This window comes from Chiroxiphia lanceolata, chromosome 21, assembly GCF_009829145.1.
Source record: "Chiroxiphia lanceolata isolate bChiLan1 chromosome 21, bChiLan1.pri, whole genome shotgun sequence".
NCBI lineage: Eukaryota > Metazoa > Chordata > Aves > Passeriformes > Pipridae > Chiroxiphia > Chiroxiphia lanceolata.
In genome coordinates, this window is record NC_045657.1 from 5,596,441 (window position 1) to 5,610,018 (window position 13,578).

Genomic DNA, 13,578 nt, shown 5'->3' on the forward strand with positions numbered 1-13,578 from the left:
GCAGCAAATGCCAGCTGAGCAAGAGAGGCAGTTGCTGCCTGTGCTGGCTGGGTGGAGGATGTGACACAGACTGGCAGCAGCAGCGCTCACTGCCCTGGTTCCCCAGTGCCCGTGAGACCACAGATAACACTGCAGAGCCGCAGCTGGGGCTCAGTCCACAAGCACCAACCCCAACATTCCATGATGGCAGAACCTTGGATGTTACTGGGCAGGAGCAAGACCTGGCTCCAGCTACCAAAGCACCCAAAGCTCAGCACTGGTCTGTGTGACATGGCCAAACCCCAGTCATGCTGTACCCCATAGTATCTGCACAGACTAGTTCCAGTTATCACCTCCTGGACCTCCAACTGCTGTGCAGCCACAGCCTTGGAAAAGCCAACCTGCAGCCAAGAAGAATTGCAAGGGAGAGAGACTGGTGGAGGAGAGAAGAAGGACACAGCACAATCCCCCATCTCTAACACTGCCTGTACCCACTGCCTGGAGCTACAGCCACCCCTCTGGACAGGGCTGCGATCACTTCCCACATTACAAGCAAGGAAAGCAGGTCAAGAGCATCCTTTAAGAGCTTGGGAATGCACAGAGCGTCATTCACCCCAGTTTGCGTGGCTGAAGGCAGAGTGTGGAGAAGGTTTCTCTATGAGCAAGAATGACTTAGCCAGCTGCTGCTCAGGGGACAACAAGCTGCCCCAACTGCCCTTCCACAGGGACAAAATCCTCTGTGGTGCTGGGTCTGCTCCCATTCCCTTGGGTGGAGGACATGGTCAAACTAAGGTAGCAGAGTCCAGCCAAGCCAAGAAGCAAGGAAAGCCCTCTGAGCATCCCCCCACAACACAGGCTTGGCACGGTGCCCTCACCCACTGCTGATGAACCAAGTGACCTCCTTGTATCCCTGCCCCTGTGGTTTGGAGGTTGGGCTGCACCAGCAGGAGAAAGGGCTTCAGAGGTTTTCTTTCCACGGGGCTCTCCGCATCCTGCAGACATGAGGCTGCCTGTAGCCACCGCTCAGGTATGTACACCAGTGTGTCCCCCAGGGCAGGCACTCAGCCTGGGGGACCTCTGCAGCCAGGGGGAAACCCCCTCCTCTATCCCCTGCCTTCTGCTTTCTACAGAAGATGCTGTTCCATAAGTAGCTCCCATTGTCCCAACACTGCAGTCTCTTCTCCCACTCAAACACTGCAGCCCCTGCCCCCAGAACCCCCATATCTTACCTGCTGGCCAAGGGCTGCTGCTCTGTGGTGACATGAGCTTCCCCAAGTTCTGCTGCTCCCCGGGCAGGCAGCTGGGTGTCTCGGTGGCCAGGTCCTTTCAGTAACAAACGTGGGGACAGTCCTTAGCCCTTGCACCCCTCTAAATTCATGCCTGAGCTTCTGCACCCCTTAGCCCCACAGAAGCCAGCCTAGCCCGCTCCCATCACATCCCCTAGTGAGGAGGAGCAGGGGCCACACTGCCCTGCAGAGCCAACACAGCTATGTGGGATGGGAGGTACCAAAGTGGGCTCTTAATTAATTCAGGTGAGCCCTTAATTAGCAACAACCCGTGAAAGGTCCAGCTGGGGGAAATCAGGCGTGATTGGGGCACTTTGTGAGCAGTGACTGATGCACGGTCCTGCCCCTACATCGGGGGAAAACCCTGACTCTCGGAGAGTCACGATGACGGCTCTCCAAGTGGGAGAAGGGGTTATCACCAAGAGGCCACCCGGCCAGGCTGGGGTGTCCCCAACACCTGAACTTGGAACGCCCGGGGCTGGGGAAGCCCAAAGCGGAGCGGGGCAGCCTCCAGCACCCCCGGAGAGGGCATTCACAGAGGGCGCTGAGGATGCCGGTACCACCGAGGGTCCCGCTGGGGACAGAGGTGTCACAGAGCGGGGCGTGGGGTACCCGAAGAGCGGGGCGGGGTGGACCGTGCCGCGCCCCCGCCCCCACGGCCGCTCGGGGGCCGCCCACCGGGGCCGGCACCGCCCCCCGCTCACCTGTGCGAGGGGAGCGGAGCGGGGAGGCACAGCCGCGGCCCCACCGCCGCTCCGGCGGGACCCCCGGCGCCCCCGGTACCCGGCGGGACCCTCACCCCGATCCCCTCCGCCCTCCCGCGCCGCGCCGCGCCCGCCACCGTTTGAACGGCACGAGGCGCCCGCCTCGCCCCCATTGGCCGCGCCGCCCGCCCGTCAAGCCTCTTCCCGCCTGCCCATTGGCCGCGCCCGCCGAGCAGGGCGGAGCGCGGGGGCCCGGCGCGGCGGTATAAAAGGCGAGGGCCGCGCGGGCGGGCGCTCAGTGCCCCGTGCGCGACAGGTACGGGCGGGCTCGGGGGGGGGGGGGGACAGGGGCGGTGCCGGAGCGGGGGTGGGCGGGGCGGGCGGGAGCGCGCGGGGAGGGCGGGGCGGGAGGGGGGCGGTGCCGCGCGGGGAGGGGCGGGGCGGGGGCGCGCGCGGCGCTGGTGGCGCTGCCCGCCCGCGCCGTCCGTGCTCGGAGCGCGGCGGCGGCGGCGGCAGCAGCGGGAGCCCTCGGCGATGCCCGCGCTGCTCCCGCCGCTGGCCGCCCCCTGAAGACACCCCTCTCTATTGCCTCCCTTCTCCAGCGACCTCAGGCTCTGCGCCCCCTTTTCCCCCTTCCTTCCTTTCCCCCCCTTCCCTTTATTCCCTCCCCCCCCCTCCCTTCCCAGCCTCTTTATCCTCCTTTCCTTGAGACCCTCCGCACCCGCCCGGCTGCCGTGTGGATGCGGGCCGGGGTGCCTGGCTGCGCGGGCGGCGAGAGCCGATGCTGAGGGGCCGGAGGAGGATGGAGTGCACCCTCGATGCGCAGAGTTTGATCAGTATTTCCCTGCGGAAGATCCACAGCTCCCGCACGCAGCGAGGCGGCATCAAGCTCCACAAGAACCTGCTCGTCTCCTATGTGCTCCGCAACGCCCGGCAGCTCTACCTGAGCGAGCGCTACGCCGAGCTCTACCGCCGCCAGCAGCAGCACTACCCCGACGGCGCCCCGCTCCTCGCCATGCCCGCCTGCCCGCCGCCCGCCGCCGCCGCCCCGCCGGAGCTGGCGGCGCTCCCGCTGCCCGCCGACACGCAGGACCGCGAGGCGCGGAGCTGCGGGGCTGCGCGGGGCGGCGCGGAGCTGCTGGAGGTGCCGGTGTGCGCGGCGCCCCCGGAGCTGCAGAGAGCGCCCTGCAGAGACTCGTCCCCGGGCTTCTACCGGGCCCCCGGCAGCGCCGGTCCCGGTGGCGGAGGCGCGGCCCCGGGGCTGCTCTACGCCGCCGGCTGTGACTTCGGGAGCGGCGGGGCCCCGCACTGTAGCAGCCGCACCACGGTGCTGGATTTGGACACTCACGTCGTGACCACGGTGGAGAACGGGTACTTGCACCAGGACTGCTGCTCGCAGTGCCCCTGCTGCTGCCAGCCGGCACCGGGGCTCGCCTCCCCGCCGCCCGCGCCCGGCACCAAGCGCAAGTATTACCCGGGGCAGGAGGAGGAAGAGGAGGGGGTGGAGGAAGGGGAGCCGGGGGGAGGCGGGGTGGCGGGCGGCCCCCCCTTCGCCCCGTGCACCAAACGCGCCCGCTTCGAGGAGTACAGCGCCGAGCACCCCCAGGACTCTTCCAACATCTCCAACTTGATCTCCATCTTCGGCTCCGGTTTCACGGGGCTGGTGAGCCGGCAGCAGGCGGACTCGGAGCAGCCCCTCAACGGGCAGCTGTGCAGCAAGCAGGCGCTGGCGAGCCTGGGAGCCTGGACTCGGGCCATCGTCGCGTTTTAGAGAGGAGCGGGGGAGCAGAGGGGGCGGGGGGGGGGTCTTGGCAAAACGGGGGTGCGATCCGAGGAACGGCGGCTCCGGAGGGGGGACCCTGAAACAAAGGCGGGGAGGGGGGTTGGGGCGAGGGGAGGGGGGGTGGGGGGTGTCGAGGGGTGCGCAGGGGAGGCGGGAGGGCAGAGCCACGCTAGTGTTTTATAAATTGTACAATAAAGAAAAAAAAATCTAAGATCTTGGGACTCTATTTTTGCAGAGATAAGAGAAAAAAAAAAACAACAAACAAACAAAACAAAAAAAAAAAGCCAAGCAAACAAACGAAAACAAAACAAACAAAAAAAAAACAACAGCGAAGCACCTATTTAAATAATCCTCTTTGTGTCCGCTCGGCTTCTCTTCGCGGCGGGTTTCCCGGGGCCGGTGCTGGCGGCCGGTAGAGCCACGTGAGAGCCGGTACCGGCCCCGGGACCCTGCGGCGGGAGCGCCCCCGGCCCCGCTCCCCGCCCCGCGGGTCCCGCCGCCCCCGGCCCGGCGGGTTTCGGGGTGCGGGCAGGGGAAAGCAGCCGCTGCCCCTTCGCTTTTGTGCGTTTCTTTATCCATTTAAAAGAAAGGAAGGGCGGAAAAAAAAAAAAAAAGGCAGAAATGAAAACATTTCAACTTTCCTCCCAGAAGAAACGTGTGCGATGTGACTTCTTCCCACCGCTTGTGCCAGGGGAGCGCTGGAGGGTTCCGAGACCTGAATTTTGGGGGGGGGGGGTGGGAAGGGGGTAAAGCAAAAGCCGGGGGTCCCTCCGGGCTGTGCCCCGCCGGGGAGGGGGCGAGCCGCCCCCGACAGCCCCGAGTCTCCGCCTCGGTGTGTGCTTGTGATGCCGCAGGTAACACGACTCACGTCTCCGGTGTGTGTATCGGGTCTGACTCTTTTTCTTTTTTTTTTTCCCCCTTCTTCTATTTTTTTTTCTTAAGTTCAACTGTTCTGGTTTCAGCCTTCCCAATCATAAAACCAGCATTGTTTGGTCTTGTGAAGAAATCTGTCTCCTGTAGAGTCTCTTGATTTTTTTACATTATTTTTTTAAAGAAAAACCTTTTGTTGTAAAAAGGTGGGTTTTCTGGTCGTCGTCCCCTCCTCTATTTTTTTTTTTGCCCACTCCCAACTTCACGGTATCAGCACTGTGTGTAACTGAGGATGCTTTGCCAAACGGTCTGTTGGGGTCTTTTTCTTTTTTTCCTCCTCTTTTTCTTTGTTTGTAAGCCTGTATTTTTGTGCATATGGAATTGTATATCACCGGGTAAAACTGTTCAGATTTGTTTAAATTTATAATCTTAATAAAAAGTCGATTATAAAGTTGCTGTGCCCTCGCTTTCCTTCACCCCGCAGCCCGAGGAAGCCCCTCTCCTGAGCCGCCGCTTCCCCTCTGCACGGGGGAGCCTTTGCCGAGGCTCCCACCCCCCAGTGCGCCCCCCAGCCCCAGCAAAACCCCTTTGTCCCCTCCCCAACACCATCCAGCTTCACCCTCTCCCCCACACGCTCACTCGCAGCCCCCCCCCGGCTGCCAGGACGCAACAAAAGCCCCCCCTTGGGTCTTGTCGCGCAAGGCAAGTCCCAGGTGGGGAAGGGACCGGTGGGGAAGGGGCCGGGGGTCGGGCGGGGGGAGGCAGCGGGACTCCCCGGCAGTGCCCCGACCCGCACCTGGGCAGCGCCGCCGCCTCCGCGCCCCCCGACGTGCTCGGGAAGTTTTTTTTAAGTTGGAGTTTGTTATCCCCGCGCGGGGCCGCTGGGTGGTGCGGGCGGGTTTTCCTTCCCCCCCCCCTTTTTGTGTGTATGTGTATTTATCCCCTCCCCTCCTTTACCCCACAGGAACGAGCCGGGGCCGCTCCTCACTCTCCCCCCGACCACCTCAGGAGGGGAGGATTATTATTTTTTTTTAACCCCGTGCATTACGCGCAGTTCCCAGCACTCAGCGCAAACGCCACAGCCGGACCGCCCCTCTACCCCCGCACCTCCAGCACCCCCCCGGCATCCTCAGGAGCCCCCCAAACCAACACACGGACAACTCCCTCCCCTTCGCAACCCCGCGCATCACCGCGGGAGCTCAACCTTCCCCTCTCCAGGGGGCGAGAAACCGCAAATGTGGGATCGCGGAGCGGGGCGGGGGTTGGAGGTGGGGGGTTCGCGGTGCGGAGGAGCCGGAGCGCGGAGCCCCCCGCCCGGGCTGCGCCCCCGCTCCGCGCCCCGCGCCCGCTCCGCGCCCGCAGCGCCGCCTGGTGCCCGCCGCGGGACCCGCAGCGCTGTGCGGGGACGGGGGGACCGCGAGGGACGGGGGTGGCCGCGACCCCCCCACCGTGGGGCAGAGGAAGGGGTAGGGAAGGCCGCGCTGCCCACCCCTCACCCCCAGTGCTGCTGCCCCTCGCCCTGCTCCCACTGTGGAGCTGAGCCCCGCTCCCCTCCCCTCCCCTGCTGCTCCTCCAAATAACTCCCCCCACCCTCCCCCAGAAAAATTGCAATTAAAAATATAAACCACATAACCCCCTGCCCAGGCGCAGCAGCACTGCGGGAGCACCGCTGAGCGCACAAGCGCTCTGCGAAACCCAGGAGCTGGCTGGTTTGAGCAGGGGGGATTCACCCATGGGGCCGTGGAGAAGCCCCCTCCTCCCCCCAGAGCCCCGGGGCCGGGACCCCCGGGGCCTCACCCGGCCCCATCCCGCTCCACTGCTCAGGGAGTCGCAGCTTCCCAGCACGGAGGCGGCTGGAGAGGGGCCCCGGCCGTGGGATTAGCAGAAGCAGCCGCTCCTGCATCCACAGCCCTGGCTGCTGCACGCAATATTTGGGGGAAGTTTTAAAATCTAGGTGCTTCTGCAGGCACCCACAGGTCAGCACAGCCGGGTGCTGAATCCCAAACCCAAATCCCTGTCCCGCAGCCCAACCGGAGAGGGGCAGAGCTTCCTTTAGCCACATGCACACAACCATCACCCTCCCACACAGCTCCCCATCTCCCAGACCTTGGGGTTTCCACTGGTACAGGGACCATCACCAGCAGAAACCCCCGTTCCTTTAGGAACTCATCCAGGCGCACCCATCCCTACAAACCTCCCCTCTCCTGGGGGGAGCCAACCCTCGCCCACGTTCGCAGTGGAAGTTTCTGGGGCTTCACTCAAGGTTTCAAAGGCAAAGCCGCCTCTGCATCACTGGTACACACGCGGGGAGGGGGTGTCGGGGTGCATATGCCACAGGGACACTCAAAAAATCCCCGTCACTGAGGAACGAGGAGACCCCACAGCTCCGCGGAGCCGCGAAGACTCACACGCTCTCGCTGGCGCAGTTATTTATTTATTTTAAACCCTGGTACATGACATTTCTCTTCTTACGAAGGCGGCAGCAGCAGAAAGCCCATCACAGCCTCTCCTGAAAGCAGAGCCTGGAAACCAGAGTCTCATCTGCATATTCATAAGTACCTGATAAATTAATCATGATGGCAGAAGCATTCAGGCTAGAAGGGAGGTGACAGGGGAAGGTTGCACCCCCCAACACAAGCCCATCCTCACTCTCGCACACGCTCCTCGTCTTCCAGGCACAAAATGTTTTGATCCCTTCGCAACTCGGCTGAACCCCCTGCGTGCTCTCGGGGAGAAGGGCTGCGCCCCTCACACGCCCCGATAGGCACCAACCACCTCGCCCCCCACCCCTCCGGTCCCTGACTCCGCGTGGAGATGCAGAACAGATGGGCTGGAGCAGGGTGGAGGACCCAAAATCTGGGGGAGCTCAGCTGCCACCGCCAGACCCCCCGGCCCAGCCGCGAGCACCGCTCCCATGTCAGCGCCTGTCCCCAGCCCGGCTCTGCCCCCAGCGCGGTCCAGCAGCGCTGCCCGACCTTACAGACGGTGGTGCTGAAGCCAAAGAGTTTGACCCTAAAAATCCTCCCGTGTCCTCTGTCCCGTTAGTGCCCTCTCGGCTGGGGGTGAACGGGCACCGCCAGGATTTCGTGCCCGGCAGCCCTGGAGCGGGAACAAGGCACAGAGGGGGTCCTGCAGAGGGGGCAGATGGAGCCTGACTCGCACAGAACCGCGGGAGGTGGGAGATGGGGGAGAGCGAGGGGAGTCGGGGGGCAGCCAGGGCAGAGGGAACCGCCTCTGTGCACACACCGCTCGCTCTGCCAGCTGCGACCCAGCTGTGCCTTTCCCTTCACAGCTCAAAACGCTTTCCATAAGCAGACCCAGTGCTTGCGGTGTCCTCAGTGTCACTCCACTGAACCCCCTTGGCTGGGGGAAGAGTCACCCTGCCCCGAGGAGAGCCAGAAATTCAACCCGAAGCTGGAGCAGCGCCTGAGCCCATCCCGCTTTTCCGGGGAGCCGCCTTCGGCAGAGCAGCCAGGAGGGGCAGAAAGCGGCTGCTCGCAGAGCCCAGGAGGGTCCGGACCTCCCATTATTTCCCGAACCTAGAGGCTGTCACAACGGTGGCTGCAGAGCTGGGCTGGCTCACAACAGCAGAGGGTCAGCACAGACCCAACACACAGCAGTCACTGGGCTCTGCCCAGCTCCCACGGGAGCTTGGAGGGCTCAAGTCTGGCATTAGGAAGTCATGGATTAGATCCAGTGCCAAAGCCAACAGCCCAGATAAGTCCTAATGCCACTGGAGCAGCTCAGCCTGGAACAGAACATCACCACACATCCAACAGGTCCCTCCACACAGGAGGGGCAAGGATGGACACAGTAACAGAGAACTGACCCCTCTCACCGTCCAGGCTGCCAGCCCAGCTCACCCCCAGTCCCCAGCTTCCCAGGGAGGGGTTGGACATGTATCCAAGGAAAACCCACCCTTGCACCACGAGCCAGGCACCAATTCCCAGGCGCTGACCCACAGCTGGAGCTGCTCCATATCCTCCTAAACCACGAGTGACAAGAACAAGACCGTACCCAGTCTCAGCAGCACATCCCCAGAAGGGCAACTTTGTGCTCTGCCAAACCCAGTGCAGGATCTGTCCATCCTTCCATCTGTTGCCTGGGAGTCAGATCCCTGCCATCTCATCTCCCCAGCTCAAATCCAAATGAACAGAAGAATATTTTGGGATCTGCACGTTAGCAGCTGTTTGGAGAAGTCCCCTTCAGAGAGAGCAGTAGGGGAGCAAAGGAGGACCCAGAGGCCACTCCCATTAGCAGTGTGTTTAACGTGTGGGGTTTGGTCTGGGCCTGGGTAATTAGCACCTGAGCAGTAATTATTCACACTTGGCCTTTCTATATCCTGCTTATAGATTTGATGATTAATGTTGGTCCTTGAGTTAAGCCTACCCTGGATTTACCAGCACACATTGGGAAAGTTAAGAGGAGGTAGTTGTGTGGCAGAAGCTGCTGTCCCTCACACCGAACAGCAAAACAGCCCAATGGAAAAATTAGAGTAAAAAGTACTTTGCTCACAAGCAGCAACCACTGAGCACAAAGCAGCCATCTCAGCAACACACCCCCACCACCATCGAGGCACCAGGATCTCAGTTCTACAGTAGGAGAAGCAAAAACCTCCCCCAGGATTTGGAAGATGCTGACACTGGATGATTTGGGGGTTTACTTGCACCACAGAGACACAAGCTGGGCAGAGCCCTGCAGCAAAGCAGGGGTGCACAGACCCCTCTCATCCACCTTTCCACCACATAAAGCCAACAAAAGGTCTCCAAGAGAAGGACCTGCTGCCCCCACAAGTTGGGAAATGGGGAAAGCAGCTGCTAACCACTTCACACTGGGACTAACACAGCTCAGCCAAACCAAATCCATAATCCAGCAGTGGGCTTACCTGCTCTCCTGGGCACCAGCTGCTCTGGGGTCACTGCTGGTCTTGGGTGAGGAAGCTGCATTGCCAGTGATGATCCTGGTCACCCACAGAGGGACCTGGAGCAGGTTTGCAGCACTGCTGACCAGGATTCTCAGAGGGTGAAGGCTTTTCCAGCTGCTCCTCAGGGAAAAAAGCATTTCCAGCTGAGCCATTCTCTGGGATTCCTATGCCAGGCAGGCAAGACCTTCATCCAAGATCTTGGCCAATGCCAAACAGCACATGGAGGTCAGCATGGAATGATGGAGCCAGCCAAACCCAGAGGGCAAGGAGGGCTGCCTCAGCTCCTCTTCCTCAGGGAAGGCACCAACTGGCTCCAGGTCCTATAGAAGAAGAAAAGGAGCACAGAAAAGAGAAACCCCACCAGAACCTGCTCTTATCCTCACTCCTGGCCCCATGACTGGCCCAGCTGAGCAGAGGCACCCGCCCTACACCTGAAGTGAATGAGCAATAACCCCACCTGTGGTGCTATCAGAAGAGGGGAAGAGGCTTTCCCTGGAGTGATGAGATCCCCACATGCTGCCTGGGATGCTTCTCTGGACTATCCCTGCTCCTTGCAACTCTCCTCCCTTTTATGGGACTGAAGCTCCCCCTTCCTCCCTGGCAGGTCCCCCATTTGGCCAGATCCATGCATTTTTCCCCCCACTCCTGTTGTCCAAAATTCATGAGGATTCATATGTACCAGAGCACAACGTCTGCACCATGCCCTTCTCCCACCTTTCAAATGTGGAAAACTCCAGCAGCCACTTTATGGTACCACAGGGCTCAGCCTCAATGGGCAGGAGCAGCCTCAGACTTCAGGGCAGCCCCACATGCCTCAAGTCCCTGATAATTTTGCCACTCTCATTTTTTGGGGGCTTGATTTTTAATAAACAACTCCCAAAGCAGTGCTTCTCATCTTATTTTCCTCACCAAAATCAGACTCTTGCATTGAAATGTGTGAAGCTGCTTTTTTTTCCCCTTCCCTTTTCCCCAGGTTTTACAACATGAAAGTGGATGTTGATGTGAATGGAATTTTGAAATTGGAGACGGGGAAGTTCTGCTCTGGGAGGTTGACTATTTGCTCACAAAATCGCCCTTTTTCAAGCTCCACGATGAAACTCTGCACAATTATTTCTGTCTCCTCCTCGCCCAGCCAGCCTGGTGCCCTGTGTTGCTCCAGCTTTTGTTTCTCCTTTGCTCCCTGGTGAGGATGAACAAAACACCAACCACCACGACTTGCTGTGCCCATGCCATGCCCACTTCTCCTCCTCCTCCTCCTGTGGCTGCCACCACAGCCCCTGTCTGGCACTGCCAGTGTTAGAGCACAGGCTCAGCAGCATTTTGGGCTGCACACCTCAAACTGGAACCAGTTCCTGCTCCACCATTTGCAAACGGGGTGACAGAGTGCTCAGGATTCAGGGATACTTCAATGAACTCTCCCTCAGCAGGGAGCCAGGGCTGGTCAGATGCACAGCTCAGGGAAGGGCATTTCGGAAACTCACAATTCCATCTGCTTTGGTGATGGAGAGCAAACACCAGCCCAAAATATGTGCCAAGGGACAGGCTTCACCCTCACCAGCACCAGGGAAAGTTCTGCAGGCAGCTTCCAGCAGGACTCAGGCAGGGATGTAGGATGACCCTGTGCAGGGACAAAGCAGCCCTTGGGGTGACTGGAGGACCCTCAGGGCCAGAGGACAACCCCCACACACAGGGTCTGTGGCTGCTCTGCTCCATCACCCACCTCCACCCCAGCAAAGGCCACGCTTGTGCTCCCCACAGTACCACAAACATCCCGGCTCTTCCCCTCCCATATGAACCAGAAGGCAAGGACACAGATAAAAAGCCCCAGAAGCCAGGACATGGACATCCCAGGCTCTGTGGGGTGCCCTGGGCTCGGTCCTCCAGCTTAGGGATGCGAGATAAGGAGAGGATTGAGCCTTCAATTTGTCCTTCTGGAGTTACCCCTGGATTAACTCAGTCTAATGTTGTTTCAGGAGCATTTACATGCAGAACTCCTTCAGTCTGGCCCTCCGGTGCCTGCCGGGTCAGGCAATGCCTCTGGCTTATACCTTGGCTCGGGATCTGTTGACTCTGGAAAACCCCCAGGGTTTGGAGCACATCTCTTCAAACAGGCAGCTCTGTGGTCATTCAGGCTCTTCCCCTTCTGCCCCTGGACCACGGAGGCCACGTGCTCTGGTCCAGTGTGAGAGACAGGGGAGCCAAGTGCCAGCTGGGGTGGATCAGCAATTCCCACATGGTTCTCCGGCCAGGGTGTGATCTCTGCAGCCTCACTGCTCCTTTCTTTGTCCCACAGTCCTCCCAACACCAATGAGCAGAGACTGGAGTGTCCCAGATGCATCTTTGGGACAGGCAGGATGAGAGGTGCAGTCACAGGCTGGCAGCTCCCACAGAACCAGAGAACATGGAAACACTGCAAGATGAAGGAAGACTGGTCCCTCTGCCCCCCAGTTTCAAATTTACCTTGGTTTTGGTACCTCAGGTTGCAGTAAACAGGACCACACCCCCAGGTTGAGCTGAGGGGGCACAGGAGCTGCTGGGAGGGGTGGGATGCTGCAGCCGGGCAGTGCAACATGCAGAGAAATCAAACCCTGCCCCAGCTCCCTGGATTTCATGTTACTGATGAATTTATGTCACCTCATGCCCAGATTTACTGGGTTTAGACAGCAGGACGGTGCTCTTATTCTTGGTGTCCAGGTGGGAAAGGGAGGCAGTGTCCTCACTCTCCCAAATCCATCCCAACCAGTGGGCAGCTCTCTCACGTATATGCAATTTATGTTTGACTCTCTCCCCCGGGGCTCATCTCCCATCTTCCCCCCTTTCATTATAAAAATTAGTAGGTTTGAGGTATATTTGAGGGGTTTTCTTTTCCTGTGTTGACTAAGTGCAACACTTGATGGCTCTAACCCCAAATTCTCTGTGACACAGATACCCTGGCAATTATAAAATACTTCCAAGCTCGCTCCATAAACCCCTTTGCTGTTGCTATTAGTATGCATTAACATTTTATTGGTGTTACAGGATGAAACATCCAGTCTTGCAGCTCCAGTGGGCTTGGGGATTTCCAGCATCCTGCAATATGTATCCGTGCAGAGGAAATTAAAATGTGGATGGATCAGCAAGATACAGTCAAATCCTCTACAGTAATTTGGAGAAGACTAAACTCTGGTGCTAGTGGAGCATATTCCAAGCTATCTAATAGAGAGCTGATGATCTCTGTAACAGCCTTTTTGTAAGTTTTATTCTTGCCTACAAGGGAATTTTTTCAAAGGGGATATGTAATACCTAAACTAATATTTTTAAAGGTATATGCTCCAAACATGGAAAAGTAAGACCCTTTGCAGAGCAGTCACTTCAGGTGATCAGCAAGTATCCAGGAAAAGAATATGCTCTGTTATCTTACAATCTAGCTGGAATTTCTCTCTAAACACCACAGCAGTCAATTTTCTATAGTTTGGACCCATTACAGGACACATAGACTCAGGAATATTGCTATGCTTTGCTCTTTTAGCAACAGTAAAACAGTTTTCCTTTAGCAGCATCAGCACTTGGAACCCAAAGCATCCTGTCTACATGATGGCTAAAGAAGTGTGGTGGTGGTTAATGTCATCAGCTCTGCATAACTCAAGTGGTCACAGCCACACAACTACTCACCAGGCTGGGCTCCAGCATCACAGGCATCACCATCTCAAAAAAACCCACCTGTTTCCACACATAAAATTGGGAGGAATTCATGTCCAAATGGATAATTTCGGTACCTCGACCTGTGCAGTGCAGGCTGCTTGGGTTTCTCTCTCCCAGGTGTCTTAAAAATAGAAGAACCCATAAAGAACTGTTCCTCTGCTTTCTCTACTTCCTCCATTTACGGGGTCAGCAAATCCTTGAGCACATCCTTAATCTGCTTTATAAAGGGAAGCAGGATGTGCTCAGGACTCACACACACACCTTGGTGCCCGCTGTGTCAGGGCCTCGCTGCACCTCTCCTGCAGGACCCCAGTTCTGGGATTTTTTGTTTCCATGGGTGTGCACACACTG

The 13,578-nt window shown here is 58.8% G+C and overlaps 1 protein-coding gene across 1 annotated transcript; it reads left to right on the plus strand.

Moving 5' to 3' along the window:
• The first annotated feature begins 2,457 nt into the window (after nt 1-2,457).
• On the plus strand, nt 2,458-5,073 carry IER5L (immediate early response 5 like). The gene has a single exon (XM_032708641.1). It carries the CDS (start codon nt 2,751-2,753, stop codon nt 3,738-3,740), a length of 990 nt encoding a protein of 329 aa, XP_032564532.1. The 5' UTR covers nt 2,458-2,750; the 3' UTR covers nt 3,741-5,073.
• The last annotated feature ends 8,505 nt before the right edge of the window (nt 5,074-13,578 follow it).

Bases quoted from the DNA above. Each gene is read 5' to 3' on its own strand.
- IER5L (XM_032708641.1), top strand. From the start codon at position 2,751: ATGCTGAGGGGCCGGAGGAGGATGGAGTGCACCCTCGATGCGCAGAGT.